Source organism: Amphiura filiformis, chromosome 14, assembly GCF_039555335.1.
Source record: "Amphiura filiformis chromosome 14, Afil_fr2py, whole genome shotgun sequence".
Classification (NCBI taxonomy): Eukaryota; Metazoa; Echinodermata; class Ophiuroidea; order Amphilepidida; family Amphiuridae; genus Amphiura; species Amphiura filiformis.
In genome coordinates, this window is record NC_092641.1 from 11,213,387 (window position 1) to 11,239,063 (window position 25,677).

Sequence of the window (25,677 nt, forward strand, 5' to 3'; positions counted from 1 at the left end):
TTGTAATTAATGTGATTAATGGTATGAGAGGAGATTATCATTTAGAAATATAATATTTAGTATCCTTTCCATATAAATCAATGGCTTGAAATTACAATTAGATCGTGATCGAAATAAGTCTTCTTGCCACCATATCATATCCACCGTGAGAAGTCTTGCCCCTGTTTGATGCTGGCCGCCCTGATATTTAAGATATTTATGCATTTACAGTACTTTTTAGCCCATTTTGGACAAATTTGTTGTACCTTTTTGGACAAATTTGTTGTTTTTAGCCCATTTTGGACAAATTTGTTGTACCTTTCGGCTTGGACAAATTTGTTGTACCTTTCGGCCATTTTTTACCATTTTCGACCAAGTTTGTCCCCCACCTTGAAATGTACCTTGCGCCCCCTGCAAGAGTCCTGGCTATACATCACTGAGCAGATGAACACAATTTTATGAGAGGAGATTATCATTTAGAAATATAATATTTAGTATCCTTTCCATATAAATCAATGGCTTGAAATTGCAATTAGATCGTGATCGAAATAAGTCTTCTTGCCACCATATCATATCCACCATGAGAAGTCTTGCCCCTGTTTGATGCTGGCCGCCCTTATATTTAAGATATTTATGCATTTACAGTACTTTTTAGCCCATTTTGGACAAATTTGTTGTACCTTTCGGCTTGGACAAATTTGTTGTACCTTTCGGCCATTTTTTACCATTTACGTCCAAGTTTGTCCCCCACCTAGCTACATTACTGAGCAGATGAACACAATTTTATTCAATTCCCTCTTGGCCCCCTGTGGTATGCTAGCTAACCTGATATTTAAGATTTGTATGCACATACTTGTTGTACTTTTTATTTGTTAGCCCATTTGGATAATTTTGTTATACTTTTTACTTTTTACTTTTTAGCCCATTTGTGACAATGCCCCCCCATGAAATTTGCCCTCCCCCCCCTCTGAAAAAGTCCTGGCTACACCACTGTGCAGATGAAACAATTTTATTCACATTTCTTTACACTCTGTTTCATATTAAGTTATGATCATACAATGCTGATAATATAGCATTACCACAAAGAGCAGAGTAGGCCTATTCATGGTAAATACAATTCAGTGGTTTGAGAGGCAAATAGGCAATTGCACCATATTATAATTAGCACAATTAAACTATATACCCTCCTCACTTAGCTATACCAACAGCCCCTTATAGGTATGAGATGTTCATGATGGCAATCTTGACCTACAAAAAGGACATTATGAGATGTTGACAATCTTCCAAAAAGGGCATTTCATCCTTTTGAGTAAATGTTGACTTTGTTGATGTGTGACTAATTAGGTGTTCATACACAGTCCCTGGTACTATATAATACTATGTGATTGTATAATAGGTAATCGATCAATGACCATCCGGACTACAGGCATAGTATCTTCACAAAAATGCCAGGACAGAAGGCCAATTTCAGGCTATTTCGGGCTATGTCAACATTAGTGTATTGTGCTGGCGTGAAAAGTTTTAGCATGCAGGTGCGCTGCTAGTGCCTTTGAAACTAATTAACATAATTTGACACCCTTAACATAAACAAAAACAAAATTGGACGTTTTATTGGGGTGCGGACTTTACTCTACGCAGCGCAAAAATCCGTTTTCCGAAAAAATGTAAAACGTAGAAGTTTTTAGCCTTACCAATTCGAAAAACTCAGTAATTTATTATAGATAAACATGCTATAATTGAAGACTGGATTAAAAAGACTAGTTTGCGTATGACATCCTGTCAACGCGACCAAAAATGCCGTAGGCTAACTGCGCAGGTCAGCAACCAATCATACCGTGCCTTTGCCCTGACGTCCGACGCAAACTAATAAAACAAAAAGGCATTATTAAATAACCAAGAAAAATATAAGTTTAATTGCAAGTATGGCAAGAAAACCTTTATTTTACCTTTAAACAGATTTCTTCACGCACGGCTAATTTATTTAGCGAGGGTTTGGCGCTTCTTTGTTAGATTGGGAAAGTACAACATGCTAGAAATAACCATTCTTTTCAAGTTCAACTATAAATGATATAACTGTTAGTCGCACTCATCCAGTCTTTTAGTTTGCTTCGAACTATTAAATTCACGTAGGCCTAACTGCAAAGCAGTGCCAGACACCGGGACCCACTGTCAACTAGATCATTTTCAGATATTGTGGTTTCCAGTCTGAAGACAATCATAACTCTTATCTAAGATATATCGTCATGGAGAAACTACTGTAACAGACGACAGAAACCTGGGACGGAAACGATTTGTACTTGGTATTTGGTACTTACCCTCTAAAACAGGAAACACTGTGTACATCACGATGTGTCAGAGTTTGACACGCCGCCGACGCCTTAAGTTTATACCTAAACGCAAAACTTGAAGAAGTGCAGTGGTGAAGGTAAGAAAAGTTTATGCACTTATTAAACTATTTGAGCAACTTTAGATGGGAGTTACAGTGGCATAGCGTCATAGGGGCACGTGCCCCTCTCATTGATTTGAAAATTTATAAAATCCCATTATTAAAGATATACATTTTCCCCAAAAGACCTAAATTTAATAAAAATGTGTATCTTCAATACGAAATGTCAAATTTTTCAAATGATCGTCGGCTTTTTCTCCCAGCTACATACACTTATAAAGTACATATCATTAGATTCATAAATTTTACTTCGAGGAGTGTTAAATATGGAAAATTAAAAATATTTATATTGATTTTTAACAATTTGCCATAAAGTTTGTATTAATATGTCGCCAAAATTATTTCATATCATCAGGACATTCCTCGTATTCAGAATGCAATTCGATATGTCTGATGTGCTCTCATGCCCTACAAAAAATACTGTGAAAACGTTGCTATCCGATTCCTTAATAGATAATAAAACATGAATCATATGCCCAAGAACATGCCGTATTTTCTCTGGCACCGTGTATCAAATTTTTCTGTAAACCATTCTATATCTGTTTAATTGACGAATACTTTGAGACCGTTTCCTAAAATCTGAGCATTTTCAGATTTTAGGCTCAGCCACTGCATCCACTTTCACTGCCCACGCCACGGAAAACTTTGAACTTCGTTAATACGTTTCTTGATTTTTCTTGAGTTCTATCAATGTATTACTCACTGAAAAAAAGAACTACACTTTCACCATTTCGGTTTAAAAATACCGCTGTGGATTATATTCAAATTTACGAATATTTCCGGAAAATACCGAGGGTCATAACGTCAGACCCAAACATGCTATACACATGTGAAACAAAGGTTCAAATGTGTATTTTGTAACTGTCTTTCATGTTATTGTTATGCAAATAACTCAATTTCGACGTGCGGATTTAATCCCTTTCTGGGAAACAACCTCTCCATATTACAACGTTTTCCCCGTTGTCATGATTATTGATTAAAATCTATCTTTTTAGCAATATGATATTAGTATATTGCGTTTGGTTATGACGTATGATTTCAAACTACCAAAAGTACGTGGATAACATTTTGAAAGTTGGAATTGATTTTACAGCAAAGAAATAAATACGTTAAAAAAATAGTCATTACCCCCAAACATAATCAAAGTAAATGAAATTTTAATCAGAGTGGAGCCTATAATCAACTAAATTCTGAAGAGCTTCCTAAATTGGCTGACCATAATATTGTTTCTTAGGCTAACCGTATTGTCTCTTAGGCTAACTAAAACTGGTGTTTAAGTCAAGCACATGTTTCAAGACATATTGTTACGAGTCGTTAATGACCCAAGGCCAAAACATCTTTTATCCAAATTCACCTCAGAATGCACAACAAAACACACTGTTAGTATAAGTTTTAAAAATCTGAATCTTTAATGAAAAGTATGATATGATTGACAATGATTCTGCACATGACTGCTATGATTTTCCCTACATGATGCAATACAATGGTCACATTGAGATACATGGGGATTTCCAAGATCCAAACAGCGATATGACTGAACTTGTTTTTCTGATCAAAACAGGATTCCCCTAAAATGTCTTTATACACAAGCTTACACAAACTCTTGCCTGATTACTTACAAGCCGATTCCCATCTCTCATCTCTTTCACGAAATAGCAGTATATTATAAACAAAGTTAAATAATCAAATTAAATTACTCAGGTTACATCACACCCTCTCCCTTAAAAAAAGAAAGCTTGAATGCAATAAAAACTTTCTTTAATGTTTTCTTCTTTTACATCAACTTCAACATATCAACTTGTATTTAATTCAACGTACATAGTGACTACTTGTTGCGCACAAGTTCCTTTTTAAAGGAATTTTTGTATGTCAGTTTTTATGCAATTCTAGACAAGACATCAGCCATTATAATGTCTTTTCCTTTAATATGTTTTATGTCCAGATTATACTCTTGCAAGGTCAAACTCCACCTCACCAGTCTTTGGTTTTTGTTCTTCATCCTGTTGATGAAGGTGAGGGATTGTGATCTGTGAAAACAAGCTCAGGGTATATACCCAAATACACATCAAAATGTAGCAATTCTAATAGGAATGCCAGACACTCCTTTTGAATTATGGGGTAATTTCTCTGGTGCTTGTTAAACTTCCTTGAAAAGAAACATATATGGTGATTAATTTGATCTTCACGATCTTGCATCACAACTGTACCTCCACACCACAGCCTTTGTCACTGGCATCAACGGTCAACTTGAACTGTGTCTGACAATCAGGTGAAATGAGCACTGGTGAACTTGTTATGAGCAGTTTTTAAATTAAATTAAAGCCATATGTGTTAAAATACATATGGCTTTAATTTGACACCAAAAACATCTATAGCTTACCAAATACTGAATGTAATGGTCAAAATACTAACTTTGAGGATTTCCTTTTTACAATGGAGGTTTCTTTTGGGAAAAAATGCATCTTCACCCCATGGCCAACACTTTGTAAGAAATGGATTTTTGAATTGCCGCGGACATTAGTATGAATGAGATGCTAGCTGATGGACTAAAAATTTTTCATTCATCATTTTCTTGCCTCTATAATATTTGACTCGTGCATGTGTTGTGGTTTTCCCATATCCATATGGAGCCCTCAACCCCACCCCAACACCAGTGGCGGCGCCACGGGGTGAAGGCAAATGCCCCCAATCAGAACTCTTGCCCCTGTTTCCCCCAGTAAAAACACAAAATTTCACCTTTTTGCAGTAATTTTGCGCAAAATGTGTTGATTTTGCCCCCTCAAATTCACTTTGCCCCCTCAATGCCCCCCCCCCGGAAACAATTCCTGGCGCCGCGACTGCCCACCACCACCACTGACTAAAAGCACCATGACCACCTTAGAAGTGTTAATAGCGATTGCCGCATTCATAGTCAGAATTATAGGATCAGTCAAAATCAATTTGATTTAAAAATATGGCTAAATACATTTTTTGGCAATACAAACGTGATTTTATTCAGTTAAAATCGTAGCCGCATTATGTTTCCAATGTATTTGGAATTCTGTCAGCAATATATATTTAACTTCAATAACACACGTACGTGTAGCATTTGTTAATGGTTAATGACCCCGAAATCTGTACATTTTGTTCAGATTCTACACAATTGCAGTCTGTGGGCGTCAAAGAATTAAAGGTACAAACCAGGGAAATCACGCTCCCATCTTTCGTAATCACGACACCCATGTGACGTGACAATATAGATGCCCCATAACTATTTGTTCACTTGCATACTCTTTACTTCAGGAATCGTACAATAAATTATTACGTGGGGGAGTTTTAACAGGGGTGTCCGAAATTTGTTTTTATGTCTTAAGAGGAAGCCTGAATTTTTTGCTTGAACCATGTTAAGTTTTATTAGAAAAAAGGGAAACAAGGGAGGAATATGAAATCTTGTGGATTTTTGGTCAATCGGTCCCTTATCAAAGGCAATAAATGATCAACTAACACCTGCATCGAGCTGAGGGTAAAAGTTCTAAGAATGCATTGTTGCTCCCGAGGTCTGTTTTCAGAAAAACAGGAAGGGACAGAGATGGAAGAGACGGAGATGGAGAGGGAAAGAGATACGTTCATACAGGGAGAGGCAGAGGCAGAAACAAATCTGTTTCTGTGAGTAAAAAGTGGAGCGAGATATACAAACATTACTTATGTTGTTAAGTACAAGTCATACAGCTTCATACAGACAAAATTAATACGCAATTAGTTTCAGATTTTACCCTCAAACAATTCAAAGATGGTCTTTTAGTTTAACTTTCCATATTTTAACATGCCCATTCGTGTCAAAGGATTACGTTTTCCCTTTTTTATTTTGTAAAACTGACTTTCATGTCATGAATTTAATATTCTTGTACATGTACCGACCGCTATTCATGCTCAATTTACAATATTAAACTGTGCTGCGCGCCCAGTATTAATTGAATAGGTCTTGTGGTTATTACTTCATTTTTGATGGATTTTTCTTCTTTTTTTCCAACCTCAAGAACAGAAGAATGGTATGTCCCAAACCAGGAACTTACAGAAAATCTATAGTAATATTGCGAAACACAAAATGGGTTTTTCCCGAGCTAGCCCTTAACAGGTTAGCACTTCTCAGTCGAATAGCTACACATAAAGAACAAGTTGAACAACAAAGTCATGTGTATTGTACTCCAAAAATGGGTAACTTGCCAGTAAACGTCCTGGCATGTTAACTTAAAGTGACACTAAACCGGTGAATTTGAGGCTTTGAAATAATTTTCAATGTACACATTAACAGTGTGAAAAGTTCATTCTTCGTCAAGTCTTTTAGAGTGCATGCAGGGTGTCTCAATAAACATATTTGTCCTTGAAAATGCTTGTCTGAAGAAATGGTGAAATTAGCATCTTGTGTAGTTGAGATACATGTATGACAATAAAAGAGTCCAAAATTATACTTGACCACAAAGTGATATTTTGCACTTGCGTAATTGAATATTGAGTTCATTTTGTTCATGATTGAAACGATTTGTTCTGCTACAGTGCATCATGGATTAACTTGAGTAATTAAGATCATTTGTTTTTTTCCCCGCATAAATAAACATTTGCTGTGCAAATGAAGACTAATCAGTCCACCTGTATTGACTCAGCTAACATAAGGCAATTGTTTGGAATTCCAACATCTTCCAAACCGGATGAAACCAATATAGCAGCAGATGTGCGCTGAATACACCAATCGCATCGTAGTATTGCACACAAGCACCACGAGCTAATCAATAAAGCACACAATGTAACAGGCACAATTGAATTGTTAAAATTGTAACTTTTGATTTTGGGGTTTGAAGGTTTGGAGGAGCATATCTTGGTCAATTTTTGCTCGATTTTCACGAACAGGGTGTCAAATGAGAATGAAAAGTCCAATGAACAAATTGTATCATTCAGAATCAAGTTGTTGAACAGCAGGGATGACTATGACTGACGAGTTTCTTTTATTTAATCCATTGCTTTTCTCTTTATTTTCATTATTAGGAAAATACATCAGACAAATATGGCAGACCAGGAGCACTTTGAGAATTTTGTGAAATGTGTGAAAGCATTGCAGACCGTGTGCCGTGAATCAGTTCTTCCGTGTGTTGAACAAACCGTACGACAATGGCATTGGAATGCCAAGAATGTCAAAAAACTTAAACCTTGCGGGAAGTCCCCCATGAAGTGTACCTACGTTAAGGATTCAAATAAACACAGAAAGACTGCAAAAGACTGTGCGTGGTTTCCAAAATCATGCGCTAATTGTATTACCTGGGGGACTGAAGTAGAATGCGCTTATTGGCCACAATGGATAATTTCGCCCATAAACTGTCGTGGTCCACCAATCATGTGGACTAACATAAAGCCATGTCAACTCCATGAAGATCCGATTGAAATAGCAAAATGTTTTGCTGTTCGTCTGTATACAGAAACAAAGATCAACTACACAGAGTTTGCAGATTTTGATGCTGCTAGTCTCTTGAAAATCATGATGCATTTTGGAGATTGCCATAAGTCTAATCCAAGGACATATGATGCCATAAAAGAGGTATTTTATTTGTAATATTATTTAATGACGATTTATAATCTGAGGCATGCTCTTGAGTATAAAACAAGTTTTAGTATTTATTTTGTAAAAATGTTGGCATCAATGTTTAGCAACAATGTTGGTTAAATAGCTTAAAGCCAGAGCCAGATTTATATGTGTAAGATAAGTAGTCATTAATCAATCGAGCAATTTAAAAAGATATGACTACTGTATGGGGCGCTTAAAACACGTGACAATGCAAAATAATGTCTTAAAAAACATTTTTAAAGTGCATCAGTTTCAAACCGATTAATCTCGACAGCTAAAATAAAGAGAAAAGAATATGAATGTATTCTTCCCATTTTACTCTATGCAGGTATATGACATCCGAAACAGATTAAGTCACATGTGTGTGAAAGACGAGCTTCAGCTAACCACTATTCAACGCAATGTTATCAGTGATTGCTTGACAGATCTAGTCGACTGTGTAGAAGGTCTATATGGCCCGTTTAATGCCGGTGTACATGGGTATCTTCAAGATAAAATATATCAGGTACGTTTATCAACAGCTTTACAGCAAAACACTGGAATGGACATATGATCATTATCTCCATCAGTCGTATTCAGGTCACTGCAGGGCCGGCGAAAGCCTTCCCAAGTTGGCACCAAAGATTCCTGCCATTTGCTTTTGCCATCCACCTGACCCCTATGAAACTGGATATCTCATCCTTCCATCTGACTTTTTCTGTCTGCCTTGGTGTCTTGATCCCAGCCAAGGCCTCCATTCTGTGACATTCTTTGTTCATCTGTTATCTGTTGATCTTGTAAGATGACCAGCCCAATGCCACTTCTTCATCTTTATTGTGTGGATTATGTCTGTAACTTCTGTTTGGCTCCTGATCCATGCCACTGTTTTCCTATCCCTTTTGGTGAAGCCCCGCATGCATTCTGTCATGCTATGCTGTGCAGTTTTCAGTTTTTGCTCCATCTTCTTCGTAAGTGACCATGTTTCAGCTCCATAGGTCGTGGCTGGTAATACACATTGTTTGAAAACCTTTCGTTTCAGACAAGTTGGCATCTTACTTCTCATGATGTCATTGAGCTTACCAAATGCACACCAACCAGTCCTTGTCCTCCTTTTTAATTCATCCATGTGATTGTGAGTCATGTTGATTAGTTGTCCTAAGTACACATATTGGTCCACCTTTTCTATGTCTGTGTTCCCTACCATGACCAGCTGTTCTGTCGTCTTTTGTTATGTTAATGTTAATGTCCCACTTGGTTACTTCTCTGGTATCTGACTGGGGCATATGGTATCACCTTGTCGCACCCCTCGTTGGATAGATATCTTATCACTGTCCTTGTGGAGGCGGATTGTTGAAGTGCATTTGCTGTAGATAGTATTTATTATCTAAATGTATCCAGGATGGACACCTTGCTGTTTAAGGGCTGTGACGACTGCCTGGATCTCAATGCTATCAAAAGCTTTTTCGTAGCCAATGAATCCAAGGCACAGTGGCTGTCTATATTCACCCATCTATTCAATAATTTGGTTGATGACATGAAGGTGATCCATGGTAGAATTATAAGGGCATTATTCTAACTGTCCGGTGTCTGGTTAGTCTGGATACATAGTGTGAATAGCTTTGCAAAGTCTTCCTTTACTGCGCTGCCTCCATCCTCGAGGATGTCGACTAGCACTCCATCTTCTCCTGGTGCTTTATCTCTTTTCATGTCATTGTGAGATTTTTCAACTTCATCCTCTCCAAATTTTCTTCTGCACTTTCAACGTCTATAATTGGTGGAATTATTTGAACTTTGCTGGAGTAAAGATTGGTAGAAATCTTCTACCCGCTTGATGAATTAGTTCTCTGTCTGAGATTATGTTTCCGTCTTTCCCCTTCAGTGCTATAATTTGAGATTTTCCAGTGGCAAGCCCTTGCTTTGCTTTCTTGTTGCTTTTGTCAAGAGTTTTCTGGATCATCTTTGTGTTGTGTGCTCGGATTTTATATGATATCTGTCTATATACTTAACAAACGTGGACATTTTAGGCTTCCAGTATGAATCAATGATACTTGCTCTCGGTACCAATAGGAGGAACAAGAGGAACCAATTTAATTGCAGACCAATTCCAAAAAAACAGGTCTTGCAATCAGTTCTACTCGCCAAACATAAACAACATGAATACGTCACTCTGATCATTTTAACGAGAAAGCTATATTCATAAATTTTATTTTCTCGTACAGTTTAAAATCTCAAATACTCGTACACTAGCATGACTAGCGGTGGACGATAATTATGCATCAGTCGTTCCATTCAGGAACGACTGATGCAGACCATTGGTCTGCTCGAAAAAATGCAAACCATTGGTGGGTATTGCTGCTCGTTCTGTCAACTTGCTGCAGGCTGTATACAATTGAAATTACCAGAATGTGTGGCTTTATAATCTCTTCGTATTTTTATGTGGCAGTCTTTTATAATCACTATAGAAACTGCTTGGTTAACAGTCGATTTTATACAGCGTGTAGTAATTATTGCAGCTGCTTCATCCTGTTTTGTCATGCACCTATCCAATACATTGCTTCCTCTTTTCAGATCATGAATTCTCAAGTCGACGAAAAAGGTAAAGATATAATACATCAGCCTCTGCAAGCTGACGCCTTAGAAGCAATGAAAGAATGGCTCACAAAAGAGGGAATGGAGACGAGAGATGTGGTTCTTTCTGCTGCATACGAACTCCAAGATACAATAAAGAGTGAAGCACTTTCAACCAGTAGTGCTGTCGACTCAGCAGCCAATATGATGATACACGAAACGAAAGAACGGATCACAGAAGAGGGAATGGAGACGAGAGATGTGATTCTTTCTGCTGCTTACGAAATCCAAGATACAATAAAGAGTGAGGCACAATCAACGAGTGGTGCTTTCGACTCCGCAGCCAATAGGGTGATACACGAAACGAAAGAATGGATCATACAAGAGGGAATGGAGACAAGAGATGTGGTTCATTCCTCTGCGTACGAAATCCAAGATACAATAAAAAGTGAGGCACATTCAACCAGTGATGTGGTCGACTCAGCAGCCAATAGGGTGATTCATGAAATGCAGGAGCTTCTGAAGCCAGCAGAAGAGCAAACTACAGGTAAAAATCCACATGGTCAATAACTAAACAATATTGTATCCACTTGAGAATATTATTCGCCCTATATGACCTTTGACCTCCGGGAGCCCTTTAGACCACCCCTTCACCTCTGTTACCTATCTATTTCCGAAATATCGGATCGATGCGTCTAAGGGCGGCGAAAAGCATAGCATATTCGCTGTAGAAGGGAACAGGAATATATCGCCCTGCACTACAAGCAGCTTGCACTAATCACATATGTATGTCTCCAATGATAGATTGAATGCAATGTCGCTCTTTTCAGGTGCGAGTGATCAGCATGATCAGCGAGTGATATGAATATTTTATAGAATTACGATCCATGTCTTTATTTATGGTTCAATGCAGAAGTACCGCGTGAACGTACTAGTGCAGTGCGATATATTCATATAACCTATTGCTATGGTAGTTAATCCTGTTATATCATCACTTGTTGGCGAATAAGAAACACACAACGTTCATTATTTTTATAGTATATAATCCTATATAATTTGGTTGTGACTGTATTACCGCTTCTGGTTTTTCATTTAACAAAAAGTGATTCTTGTAATTTTCTCATTGATGATTTTAATCCTTTGAGTAGTTTTGCTTGTAAGAAGTTTAACAAATAACATTACTCTTTATATACATATATACAGAAACGAATGATGATCTACAATTTACCCTCGACGAATGCCGCAAAGAATTATTCGATTTCTACATCAACACAGTTGGTAAAGTTCAGTTACTGCCATGGGATCCACTCGATGTCGTGGAAATGGAGGACATCTTCGTAGAACTTGATCTAATCCGAGAAGAGTCAAGGTCAAGGTCAGAGGGCAGAGGTCAATTTTCAATGAACAATGAAATACATTTTCCTATAAAAAGCCAAAGTGAGCATAAGTCTGAATCAGTGTTGAAGAGAAATGAAGATTTGGTTACATTAAAAACAAAGCAAGGTCAGAGGGTCAATAGGGTATTAGTGCGTGGTATAGCAGGTAGTGGCAAGTCAACGCTGATAGCAAATTTGGCTTATAAATGGGCTACACAAGATGAAGTAAATCCGCTATCACAATTTTCCCTGGTTTTCATTGTAACCATGCGTGACCTGCAAGCAGGTTTAAGCTTAGTTGATATAGTATTTCAACAAATTCTACCGGTCGATACCAAAGTTTCGCGCGCAGATCTAGAAGCTATTATCAACAATAAACCGGAGTATGTTCTTGTTTTAATTGATGGTCTTGACGAAGACACATCCGCGGTGCTTACTAGAGAAAATGAACATATCATGCAAACACTAGCAGGGAAAAGAATGCGTGAGAGCTGCGTTATCGTAACTAGCAGACCATATGCGATTTTCAAACTAGGGCAACACCAAAAGCACTTTGCACAAATTAATCTTATTGGTTTTTCGCAGGCAAACATTGAAATTTATATTCGTAAATATTTCTCCCATGATATGAAAACTGCCGATGCCATGGTAGATAAAATCCGATCCTCGCATAACATTAGAAATCTTTGCACCATACCCGTCATGTTGCTAATGGCATGTCAGATATGGGAGAGTCAAGGAGATTTGCCTGAGACAGAAACAGAAATTTACCAAGAAGCAGTATTGGATCTCTGGAATCGCTATAAACTAAAGTATGATATGCCAGATCGTAATGATTCAAAGTTAAATCGATTAAGTATTATATTAGGAAAGGTAGCCTTTGAAAATATTATGAAACCTAATGAGAAATTGGTGTTTTTAGAGAGTGACTTCCCTCCTGAAACTTTTGACTTTGCTTTCAAAGTAGGTTTGGTGACTCTAGAAAGAGTAACTACAAACAGAAAACACAGAAGTATGGTGACTTTCGTACACAAATCCTTTCAAGAGTTTTTTGCGGCAAAATATTGGGTACATGTTTTTGAAACAAATCAAGATGAATTTAGGAAAGAGTTTGAGACGCTATCAGGAAATTTGATATTTTCTAAGCACGAAGTAATGGCATTTACCTGTGGCCTCAATTCGCAGATTGCCACGGAGTTCGTTCTTCCTCTTGCATTGAAAGAGGCGGTGAATAAAGCATCGCATGGTATGTACATTGGTTGGCTTAATTCGGATGACATATTTCCATTGTTATGTATAACATGCGAGACCCAGTCAAAAACACTTACCGTTGATCATTTCCCCGTTTTACAAAGGTTGTTCTCGTATCGAAAGCTATTCTTCAACAACATTAATATTTCATCTCCAAGAGTTTTCACTACCTTTCATTCTTTCTTGAAATCTCTCAATCGTTCTAAGGCAAAAAGTTTAATCAGCATAGTAGAAGCTGAACTTAAAATAGATCGTGTAGGCGCATTTGAGGTACCTCTATTAATTAGAGTGCTGCGATATTTGCCTAAAACACAGTTGTTGGAAATTGGTTTTGGACAAACAGCACATTCGCAACTTTATAAGCATAGAAGAAATATGATTAAAACATTTTCTTTTTTAACGAACCTGAAGACACTGCGACTAGAGGGAACTGACGACAAGGCAATTGATCTGTCTTGTTTATTAGGGGACGGTATTAAAATTAGAAAATACATAAAGCACTTGGAAAAAATCATAATCAAGAACATTTCCTGTAGAGGAAGAAATTTAGCCAACTTTATAGCGTGTCAATCAAGTTTAAAAGAGCTTCAACTTATGAATTCATCCTCTACACCAGAAGACGTGAAACATGTTCTGCTAGCATTAGAGAGCACATCAGTAAAACATCTTACATTAAGTCATTTACATTTAAGCTGGGCATGTCAGTATATGTCTCCAGTAGCTTTCAGTATGGAGACTATAGAGCTTAATACGGTTCATCTAGAAACTAAACATCTACAAGAGCTTCAAGTTGCCATGCGAGGATTCCGGCCATTGTCAAAATATTATATGTCAGAATCATACCTCCGTGACTTGGCAAAACTTTCGCTTGGTCTGGAGATCAATATGTCGCATATGACCGATGACAAACTTGTTGCATTAAGCAATTTATTTCCGTTCCTGCCCACTCTGCGGATTCTCAACTTCGAAGTCAACTCAAACATCGGTCCCAATGGTGTCGTAGCGTTAGCTCAAAATTTCAAAAACGTACCAAGTTTGAAAGAGTTACTGATATCCAACAATGAAAATATTGGTATAGCTGGTCTTCATGCCGTGTTTGGTAATCTTCACTATGTACCTAAATTAGATTCCTTGAAGATTGGTTATGTTATCTTCAATGGTGACGAATCGTGTACAGATTTTGTAATAGAATGTCTCAATGCTATCAGCATAGATGTAGAGGAGGTCAAGAAATTACCAAGTAAATTCGAATTGTGTATTGGGGAAAATCTCTTTGGTGAGATAAACGAATATCAGCAAGATCCTGGTCGACATTACGGTAAGACTGAGAATGACGTTGAAAGGTTGAGAGAAATAACCCTCGAGAGGTTGTCCGATGAAGATATTCGTGCTTGGGCTTGCATAATTCCTCCCGTACAAAGAAAACTTCGATTCAAAGGAATGGACATTTTTACCTTTGAAGCCGTATTGCATGGTTTAAGACGGACCCCACATCTATGCTCCTTGGAAATCGAAAATATACATTTTGAACCGAATCACAAGTTTAGTATGTTACAGGTTGAATATTTAAGACTTGTAGGCTACGAAAATGTTCCAACCAATTGCTCCCTGTATGTAAACATTAAGAATAGAACAAAAATAAATCAGATTCGTGATTTTTTCAAACGATTTGCGTTATCCGAAGCAGAACTCATTGACTGGATAACTAAAATATCCGAAGATGAGATACACAGACTAAAAAGAAAAGAAGTTATATTGAATGGAAATCCTAACATAACGTCACTTGTTTTAGACGCTATATTGCACCACCTTTCTCATTTACCCGCATTAAATGCAATATCATTGGGGCCTGTTGATATTCCAAGTAATGAAAAATGCAGTGATATAGTGCAGGCTTGTCTTCATTGTCTCTCTATTCCCATTGAAGAAGATGTTGTAATTAACATAACTGGCAGAGAACAAATAGCAGATATAAGAAGAGCTGTTAGTTTATATTGGTCAGAGAATTCGATTATACGCTGGCTCAATATAACCCCTATTGATCTAAAAGAAGTCACATTGCACAAAAATCCGAATGTCACACTGGCGTGTCTTTCCAAATTATTCAAAAATATTATTTTTGTAAACAATCTTTACACAGAGGGTTTGCACATTGGTCCCGTGAAAATAGACAGAGAACCTTCAGATTTTATGAAGCAGTGTCTAACATTGCTTTCTATCGATGTGGATGAAATAACAAAATCTATAGATCCACGTGTAAGCATAGTGGTTTCTGACAGGCACACTCTCAAACAATTGTATAGAGTTGCTTGTCCTAATATCATGAATCCAACAAATATGAACCAATATATCAAACTTGTCAACACGCCTGTGACTTTGCTTGGTTTCCCGATTGATTATGCCAAGAATATGCAGGAAATGGTTTTAGAACATGTAGACTCGCTGACTGTAAATGCTTTCTTGCGGAACCTGCATTACTTTGAATATCTGGAGACGCTTGAAATAAGACACGTGAAAAATCCCCAATATTTGTTCTTGTTAAATTCACATATTGCAGTTCTACAAGAACATGGCAATAATGAACTTGATGAAGATGAAACTTGCAATTATAGAAACCGGCCATTTGAAATAGTAATAGAAAAGAACCCACTTAAAATCAGTCGATTGCGGAAAGAGGTGATAAAGTTTCTCACAGAACATGAAATAATTAAATGGCTCAGCTGGAATGAAGTTTCACTTATACGCCATGAAATTAATATAACTGACAATCCAAACGTTACCTATAAAAGCCTTGAATCTCTATTTCACTGTCTGGCTTATCTGCCATCTTTAAGTGTTCTCAAAACGGATATGTATGTGTCTGGACAGTTAGACATGATGCGAAACTTAAGCATGATATTACGAGGTTGCTTTCTTGCATTATTTGGTAGTAGATTAACATGGTTAAATCCAACAGAACCTAAACGAATGTTAATTGAAGTAGAAAATGATATTAAAATAGTACGCCGTGCTGCGAGCAGACATTGGGCAGAAAACGGTATCTTTTAAAACTGGTTAAGTATTATTCCAGCTTCTTTCAATCAGGTGGACCTTTTGTATAATTCCAATGTAACACTGCGATGTCTCCATGCCTTGTTGCTTGCTTGTCCATACGAACGCGATCTACATATGGTTGGTTTACATATTGGACCTATTAAGTTTAATACCACAGAGTTTTTCTCTGAATATTTGGAAGACTTCTTGTTAGTACTTGATATCGATTATGATGAAATACGACAAACAAACACAGAATTTACAATTCACGTTACAGACAGAAATATTCTTGAGAAAATTTGTAAAATTGCAAATAGCCAATACCGTCCAAGTAATTTTACCATATATTGGCAGAAAGTTTTCCATGATAATTATGATATTACTGCCGACCAGCCAGCCTACACATTATCTGAAGATATCGTTATTTTACATGATCCAAATCTGGACCTTGCTTTCTTACATTCCATGTTTAGCAGACTTCATCATCTACAAAACTTAAAAACGCTAAGGGTTGGACCTGTGTTACGAGCAGACATTGAAGAATGCAGTAAGGTTGTACGTCGATGTCTTGATATAATAGGAATAGATCTTGAGCTGATTAGACATCCTGGAAATAAATTAAACACTTTCAAAATTGATATTGAAAACAACCCTCGTCTTATCCAGCGGATACAACAGGTAGTGGAATCATATCTTGAGGAAATAGAGGCATAAATAAGGATAAATACAGTTGAATTTGAATTTATTTCGGTGCAAAGCAGCGAGGTCGTTTTGACCGCTTTATATTTGAAAAATGCTGGCGCTGTAACCCGATAATAATGAGCGTTTTTTAAACTTCATTATGATCCTAAATCATCACTCAACGCGACCAATAGTGTCATATGTTTTGATGACTCTACTTAATCTACACGCTAAATAAAACAATAGTAAAAATTACTCAATGTTGAGTAAAAAGGGAACAAAGTTACAAAATGAGTCAAATGGAACTCAATATTGAGTAATTGTTTACTCAATATGAGTACAATATAATCAACACTGAGTTCAATTCACTCATTTTCATGATTTTGTTGCACTGTTCCCTTTTTGCTCAACATTGAGTAATAATTATTTGCAGTGCACCAATCTCCTATGGAAGGTTAAGTCATGACCGAAAATGAGAGTTGCGTGAATGTGCTCAGATCATATTGCAGGTTAGAAATACCAAACTCGATTATAGGCTGCTGATAGTATGATATTTTCGCGACCAGTGCTAAAACAATACAAGTTAAACTTCACAAGTGTGCATAAAATGTCATTATTAACCAATTTGGTATATAATATTGGTAGAATGACCTATGACCTACTTCAATATCAATTATATACATACCGGTATGTAAATATAGTATGTAATGTGCAGTATTATTACAAGTATTTAGAGTATGTGTAGCCTAGCCTATGTGTAGCCTAGCCTACGCCTAACACTAACGCCATAAGTGATTTTTGGCGAATGGAGCGGAAAGAAGGAAGGAATGAAAAGAGAAAATGAACAAAAACGTTGTTTGTTTTGGTCGGGGTTCAAACCCGAGGCAAACACTAAATCGGCGACCGGTAGCCACGGGTGTTTCGCTGGCCCGGCCAACGAAACCGTGCGCGTGCGTAAATATCACTTAGGGTGAGTGATTGCGTCAGCGCATCACGTGGGATACATAGGCATGCGCAGTGCATATCGTGTATATCATTTTGTAGTGTTTGGGATAATGCCTGATTTATAAACATTATATACTAAGATATCATATGAAAAAAAAGATGTAGAACAGGAATACAAAATATGAAAAACTCCATAATAAGCTTCAGAATGTGGGCACCGGGTGCCATAGTATAGAGGTTGTTGAATCCCGTATTCTTCTGTTCTTGAAAGGTTTTGAAATTCATTTCTGTCGATGCAAGTGCTAAGATGTCTTTTCCCGTATGATATACTTTACATTAAAAAGCTAAAATGTCTGTAAAGCAACAACAGTATTTTATGTTAAGTGGGTATGTGACGTGGTATATCAAAAAGAGACCCTTTTAGGCAGTTTAACAATTTTGAGTGTTTTACATAATAATCTTAATTAAATATAGAGATATATCTAAGCGAAGATATTGAGTTCGTAAGTTATGGTATTATAGAATTGGAAACTGAGATATCGGCCTTTACAAATATGTTGAGAGAAATGTCTGAAAAAATACAAGATGCCAACTACATTCCGGTCTGAAACTATCAAGCAATATTTTAAACATTATTAACATCACACATTTGCAACAAACCCAAATTATGAAAAAATCACTCCCGGGCAGATGTGTCTCCTTTTGATATACCACGTCACATATGTTCTTGAATTTTGACTCCAACCCGTCCATTTTATCCGTCCATCAAAATATCGTTTTATATAAAAGTATGTACGTGAGTCGGCCAGAATATGTGTGGTGTTATTTTATGGTATGCAATTGTTATATAAATGTATTTCTAATATATTTCTAATGTATTTTAATGTATTTTGTTAGACCCCTGGGCCAAACTGGAAAACAATGTTGATCACTGAGCTGTGTAACCCAGGCAAAACAAGTTCTAATAACTTAACAATAATAATGATAATAGAATTGTATGTAGTAATAACGCCGAATAAAAGGGGCTGTGATTTACAATAATTATGAGCTCGGGGGTAAACATTTCCAAAGAGCGTGCCAAAACTTGCTTGACACCTACCTTCGACCTTTAAAAATTTGCTTGCCCCCCTCTCGGCCTACCATAAAATCTTTGCCACCCCCCTCTTACACATGACAAATGTTTGGGGTCCTATAATTTACAAACCGTAAATGGTCTATACAAATTTTAAGCGTTTCCTAAGCCTTTTTCCTTTTAGAGCGCTTTAGAATATAAGGTGTCGCATGAATGTATGCAAATTATAGCTTCCTCCTTTCGGCTTTTCAAACATAAAAAAATCTCCCCTCAATTTTACCCTTCCCCACAGGGCTCACAAATATTGCACAGCCCCTAATCTGTTCGTTTAACATAAACGCGAAAGAAATTATTTAGTATTCCGTCCGTTATAGATTCTCTCCGTCCGTCTTATATATCCACTCTCCGTCCGTCGAACACATGTACACCCAAATGACCATCCATGTGACTATTCCGTCCGTGTAAAGTTAAAACATACGACAATTACATCGTGAACGCGATACGTGAGCGCGTGATGGTAAGTTGGTGCCATTCAACAGTACCGATTGGTAACAGTGACATCACGTGACATTCGCGTTCGTTCCCATATTCTTTGGTTAACCTTAAGTTTGGTAGTGATCTTTTGTGTTTTGCTTACCAGCGCTTTGAAACTGATCTCGAAAAGGCGATATATAAATGTTGTAGTATGAGAGTGAAGTTAATGTTTTTTTCGCGGCTGCGTTGCAAGCGCGATTCGATACTGCGACCAGCAAAATACGCACTTAGGTCACTACCAAACTTGAAACAAACATTTATCGTATATGGTCTAACTGTCTGTATTGTGCTTATTGGAAACTTCGTACAAAATATTATGCATTTGCATTATAAACTAAAATCGTTATACGTGTATGTGTAGGCCTATAAACTAATAAAGAGATTGCCATTTAAAAACAGACGTATTGAACGCCCGTGCAATCTATTCAAAATTACTCTCCTGTACAGGATTTCACAAATCTCTCTATTATGTCAAATCTACCTCAGTATACCAGCATACGTACTATATTAAACATGTTAAAGTGTTAGCTTCGTCAGAAGCCAAGCAGGTGCAAAGCTACAGAAGAAAGCAACTACTCATTTTTATAAGCCGTCATTAACCCGGGATATACATTGTGTTACCATGGTTTTAATACGGAAGAATTATTTTTTGATGAAAATTTGACAAGCACTAAAGGCGGAGATTTAGCGCCAAAAATTCCGTTATTGTCCAAATCAAAGTTGCACTTCTGACATATGGGCTATTCCATTTGGAAATATGTTCCACAGAGGGAGTGTGAATTTCAAATGGAATAACCACAGTAGGCAGCTGCATTTGATTTTCATACACCCTCTGAGAAAGATTCAACCTGAATTTTCCACAGATGGAGGGTGAGTTTTAAATGGAGCTGCCTAATGCTTTCATGTGGAACATTTTTTCGGATCTTCCACATGGGTAGTGTGGATTTTAGATTAAATAGCTGTTTAGGGCCAGAAAGTTGTGATATAAACTTTGTTAAGGTGGTACTACACCCCCTGATAAATTTTGTGACCAATTGTTTTCATTTTTCTCAAAAAAATAACTAACACTGGTAACAAAAGTTATGTATATTATAGGGGCAAGGAATTCAATTACTTCAATGAAATTTCAGTGATGCAAGACAAGTGGTTCATTATATATATAAATTAAAAAATGAGGTAGCGATACCTCTTTTCTTATCATAAATAACGTACCGCTTGTCTTGAGTCATTGACATTCCAGTGTAGTAACTGGATTCCTTGCCCCTATAATATACATAACTTTCGTTACCAGTGTGTTATTATTTTTTGCGAAAAATGCAAAAATAGTCACAAATTTATCAAGGGGTGTAGTACCACCTTAAGGCCTTATAATAATGAAATATTATGAATGTTTTCCAAGTTCTACAGGCTGTATCAAAATGATTGGTACACATCAGTTTTGGTGTTTATTGACAGCCATGCTTCTTCAAAAATTGCATCCTCTTAAAATGCCCAGGATTCCCTGCAGGATTTATAGTTTTATATTCACATAATAGTAGTTCCTATCAAAGTTGTTCCTATGTTTCATTTTGCAGTGACAGTCTTGCCTATAGTGACTGGACACTGATTGCACCGAGCATTTTGATACACCCTGTATGTACATGTAAATTTAATGATTACGAGCGTATGTTGTAACTGATGCGTTTATTATTGAGATGCTACGTGTTTATATTCTGAATGCAATAAAAGATATTACAACCATTACTAAGATCCTTGTCATTTGTTTGCTTGAATTGAAATCACATGATGGACGATTAATAAGTTTTATTTCAATTCCACAAAAATACCATTTAAAGCCATATTGTATAATTTGCTGAGGAGGACGCTCTCAATATCTTTAACACGCATTAGAAGTAGAACTAGAAGGCTATATATTTGTACACAAATACGGCTATACCCGCATGTTATCGGTGTACCCAAACTTAAAGTGCTGAGGACGTAAAATAAAGAAATTGTAAAAAGTCGCCCAATCGGGCAGAAAACGTGTAAAAAGTGAAAGTCCAAGTCACAAGCTTTAATTGAATGTAGGTTGCACTGTCGTAGCACTTAAAATAAAGAAATTGTAAAAGTCCCTCCCAGGGGAGTCGTCTCTCTTACTCTCCATAGGTTGCTGTTGTCAGTCTCTCTTACTCACAGTGAGGCTATGCAATACGATTCAGGGAAACTATTCCAGAGGGAGTATGTAAATTAAATGGAACAGCCATTTCAGAGGGAGTATGTAATTTAAACGGAACAGCCTTTTGGGGCGACATTTCAGAGGGAGTATGTAAATTAAATGGAACAGCCAATGGGTATGTAATTTAACTGGAACAGCCTTAACGCTTCCCGCTGGTATTTCCAATAATGTAGCTGCTTTATTTACTGCCGGCCCTGTTTTAGCGTTTTGGGCCCTGGACCCATATTATGTGACATATGGGGCTCATATGTACATATAACTACATAATTCTCAGGTGCAATCTGTGTACAAACTCTGAACCCTGAAGCTGCTTTATTTGATAAGAAACGGCCGGCCCTTTGTTTTAACATTTGGGGCCCTGGGGCCCATAATATTTGACTTATGGGGCTCATGTACATATGTTGAAGTATAATTCTCAAGTACTATCAGAAACTCAAGCTGGGCATTGTAGCTGCTTTATTTACTGAGTAACGGCCGGCCCTATGTTTTAGCTTTTGGGGCCCTGGGGCCCATATTATGAGACATATGGGGGTTATATATACATATGACAATATAATTCTAAAGACCTATCTGTGTACCAAATCTGAACCCTGTAGCTACTTTATTTGCTGAGAAACGGCCGGCCCTTTGTTTTAACATTTAGGCCCCTGGGGCCCCTAGCCTTGTACATATGGGGCCAAAATGGGCAAAAGGCACATCTACAACTTAGTGCCCATACATATGCCACATATGAGCTCTAGTCATCTTATACTTATAGAGCTAGACTTGTCAATCTGTTGCACCATATTTTAACATTTGGGCCCCTGGGGCCAATAATATATAACATATGGGGCTCTTGTATATTTGTAAATATAGAGTACCCCTAGGGCTATCAGTGTACCAACTCAGGGCCCTGAGGCTGCTTCATTTGATGAGAAACGGCGTGCTTTGAATTTTCGCATTTGGGCCCCTGGGGCCCGTGACCTTTGACCTCTGGGGCCAAGATGGGCAAAAGGCACTTCTACGGGGTAGGGCCCATAAGTGTACCACATATGGGACCTGGGGCCCTTGTAGTTTTAGCGCTAGCCTTGACAGAATGATGTGTTTGATGGGAGGAAAAGGAGGAGGAGGAGGAGGAGAAGAAACCACAGGATGGGAAGATACCCTGCATGCTATTGCATGCGGGTATAATTTATTTCTGCACATTATGATACTTTATTTGTTGCAATGTTCCTAATATTGATGTCACAGCAAATGAAAGTAACTCACAGTCAGTGGCGTACCTTGGCCACTCCTACCCCGGGGGGCTGAAGAAAATAAAATTTTGCCGCCCTTCCTCAACAGCCCGAAAAGGTTGACCCAATTTTTTTTCGGTGGTTTGAAAAAAGAAGAGCAAAAAAAAAAAAAAAAAAAAGGTTTTTAGGCGCTAGCGCCCTAAAAGCAATGTGTATCAAATTTATTCAAGTTACTTTTTCAAAATTTTTCCGCCCTTTTTGTTTAATAGTTCTTTTTGCCGCCCCTTCTTCTTCCGCCGCCCTTGTTTTTGCCGCCCCTTCTTCTTCTTCCGCCGCCCCTTCGTTTTGACCGCCCTCTACTTTGACCCCGGGGGGTTGGCGCCCCCAAAGCCCCCCCCCTCAAAAAAAAATACGCGCATGGCAGTTGCAGCAAAATCCTAATGCCTTTGCCTTGGATTCAGTATCCATGGAAGAAAATGTTTTCGGCTCTCATTGAATTATTCTTCTTGGCAGAAGACAAAGCATGTGACAATCAATGAAAATAATATCATTAATCACATCAGTGGTCATTATTTACTTAATCCAGTTTCACACCATGGCAAATTCAATGTTTTCTGTGACCACGAAGGTCAACAGAAGTGGAAGACCAAGGATTACATCTGCTGGTATAACACCTCCCAATCAGGATATTTTGAATCTAAATGTTATGTCAAAGGACAATTGTGGGCCATTTAGGACATTGGCTGAAGAGGTTCATCAGGTCTGTTAATTAATCAGCTGTTCAGAGTTAATTTGTCACGACCAAGTGAAAAACTTACGTTTTTCTGCTGACAGTTCTGGTACCTTCTTGTCCTCTATTTTATCCTCTGCTCAAGACCACCGCTGGAGACGGGAATACTACTTCCGGGAAAATCAAAACATCCGGTCAAGGTTCCCGCTCCAAGCATATGGATCAATAACATCATCAATGCTTTGAGAAAGCCAGAATGTTTCTAGTTTTTCACTTGGTCTTGACAAATTAACTCTAAACAGCACATTTAGGACATTGTTTATAGAAAAATATTGAAATCATCAAGTTTCAATTTGACATTACATGAATAATGATCACCGACGTGAATAATGACAATGTTATTGATTATCAAAAGTTTTGACCCCTTGATAAATTTGTGACTTTTGCATTTTTCTCAAAAAAAATAATAACACACTGGTAAAACAAAGTTATGTATATGTATATATTATAGGAGCAAGGAATCGAGTTACTACACTGGAGTGACTCAAAATAGGCGGTACGTTATTTACGATAAGAAAAGAGGTACCGCTAGAAGTAATTAGATTCCTTGCCCCTATAATATACATAACATTTGTTATCAGTGTTTAGTTCGGGGGGGGGGTACTCAAGTTTGGTTTTGGTAGGGACGTGCCGCTGAGAATTTGAAAGTGGACCCATAAATATACCAATTTTTCAAGAAATTTGGACCCATTGATATACCAAAAGTCAAAATTTTCGGCCGAATTTAACCCAAATTGTCTTAGTTTTTACAAATTTTCCCAAAATTTTGAGAAAATTTTGGCTAGATTAAGGAAAAATTGGGCTATTTTCCGAAAAAATTTAGAAAAGTTAAAAAAAGGACCCATTCATATACCAAAATAGACTTTGAAAAAGGGGTCATTGATATACCGAAAATGCTACCCATATTTGCGGCACGTCCCCGTATGGTCATTTGTACTGAGTACCCCCCGGGGTTTAGTTATTCTTTGTGAAAAATGCAAAATTAGTCACAAAATTTATCAGGGGGTGTAGTACCACCATAAAAGATTTCATTTCAGTGGATAGTAAAAACAAGGCAATAGGGGTTTACTGCAACTTTCATATCTTAAGTTACGTTCATTTAACGTAAACTGCTGTCATAAAAAGTGTCATAATGCGCAGAATAAAATTCTGTCTTTACCACGTATCTCCAATTTGGTGTACTATTAACTGTTTTGGAATAATGGTCATTTATTAAGGGGATAATTATTTTTTGGTAGATGTTTATCAGTGCTAATATTATTAAAGGTGGGTGACCTGATTGACAGCCTCATCCCCCACTTTACCCTATCAAAATGCAGATTTTGGTATCAGGTGAAAGCTCATGTTTTTCTTATTAACATATTGAAATTAGGCGTTCCAAAATCGGTATATTTCCGAAGAAATCGTCAAAAAACTGTCGAATTAGTCTCAAATGTAGTATACCATATTTTTTACTAATTCCGCAGATTTGGAACGCCTAATTTCAGTATATTAATGAAAAAAATAGGATCTTTCATTTGATATCAATTTATTACATGATCATGATGAATATCATTAATAAAAATACTGTAGACTACCAGTTTTACGCTGTATTAAATGTCAGTAATTCCATGACGAATTAGTCGCATTTACAATGAACATTTACATCTTTTTACATGAATGCTTGAAAGGGACAACAGTTTATGTTATACATAAGTTTTAAAGAATTTGATTTTCCAAATATACCAGGTCACCTTCCTTTAAAGCATTCAGCAAAAACAAAACAAAACAATTTGAAACGCTTGTTTAAAATATTATCCTGGTACACTCAGAAAAAATTACGATGACGTTTGAAAGGTGATCTTTCATACAGGAAGTTTAAGTTTTGTATAGCGTCTTTCATCGCGCTAAAGTGTTCCATGAAAGATGGAAATGTACAATGTACTAACACAATGTCACTAAAAGCTTTAAATTTCCTCTTGAGAATATGAACATTATTATTTGTTTTGGCACAGTATGTTT

At 37.2% G+C, this 25,677-nt stretch overlaps 1 protein-coding gene across 1 annotated transcript; it reads left to right on the forward strand.

Moving 5' to 3' along the window:
* The first annotated feature begins 2,055 nt into the window (after window positions 1–2,055).
* On the forward strand, window positions 2,056–21,197 carry LOC140169691 (uncharacterized). The gene is made up of 5 exons (XM_072192989.1): window positions 2,056–2,404; window positions 7,445–7,991; window positions 8,347–8,523; window positions 10,566–11,112; window positions 11,769–21,197. Exons 2-5 carry the CDS (start codon window positions 7,464–7,466, stop codon window positions 16,238–16,240), a joined length of 5,724 nt encoding a protein of 1,907 aa, XP_072049090.1. The 5' UTR covers window positions 2,056–2,404; window positions 7,445–7,463; the 3' UTR covers window positions 16,241–21,197.
* Window positions 21,198–25,677: the final 4,480 nt, after the last annotated feature.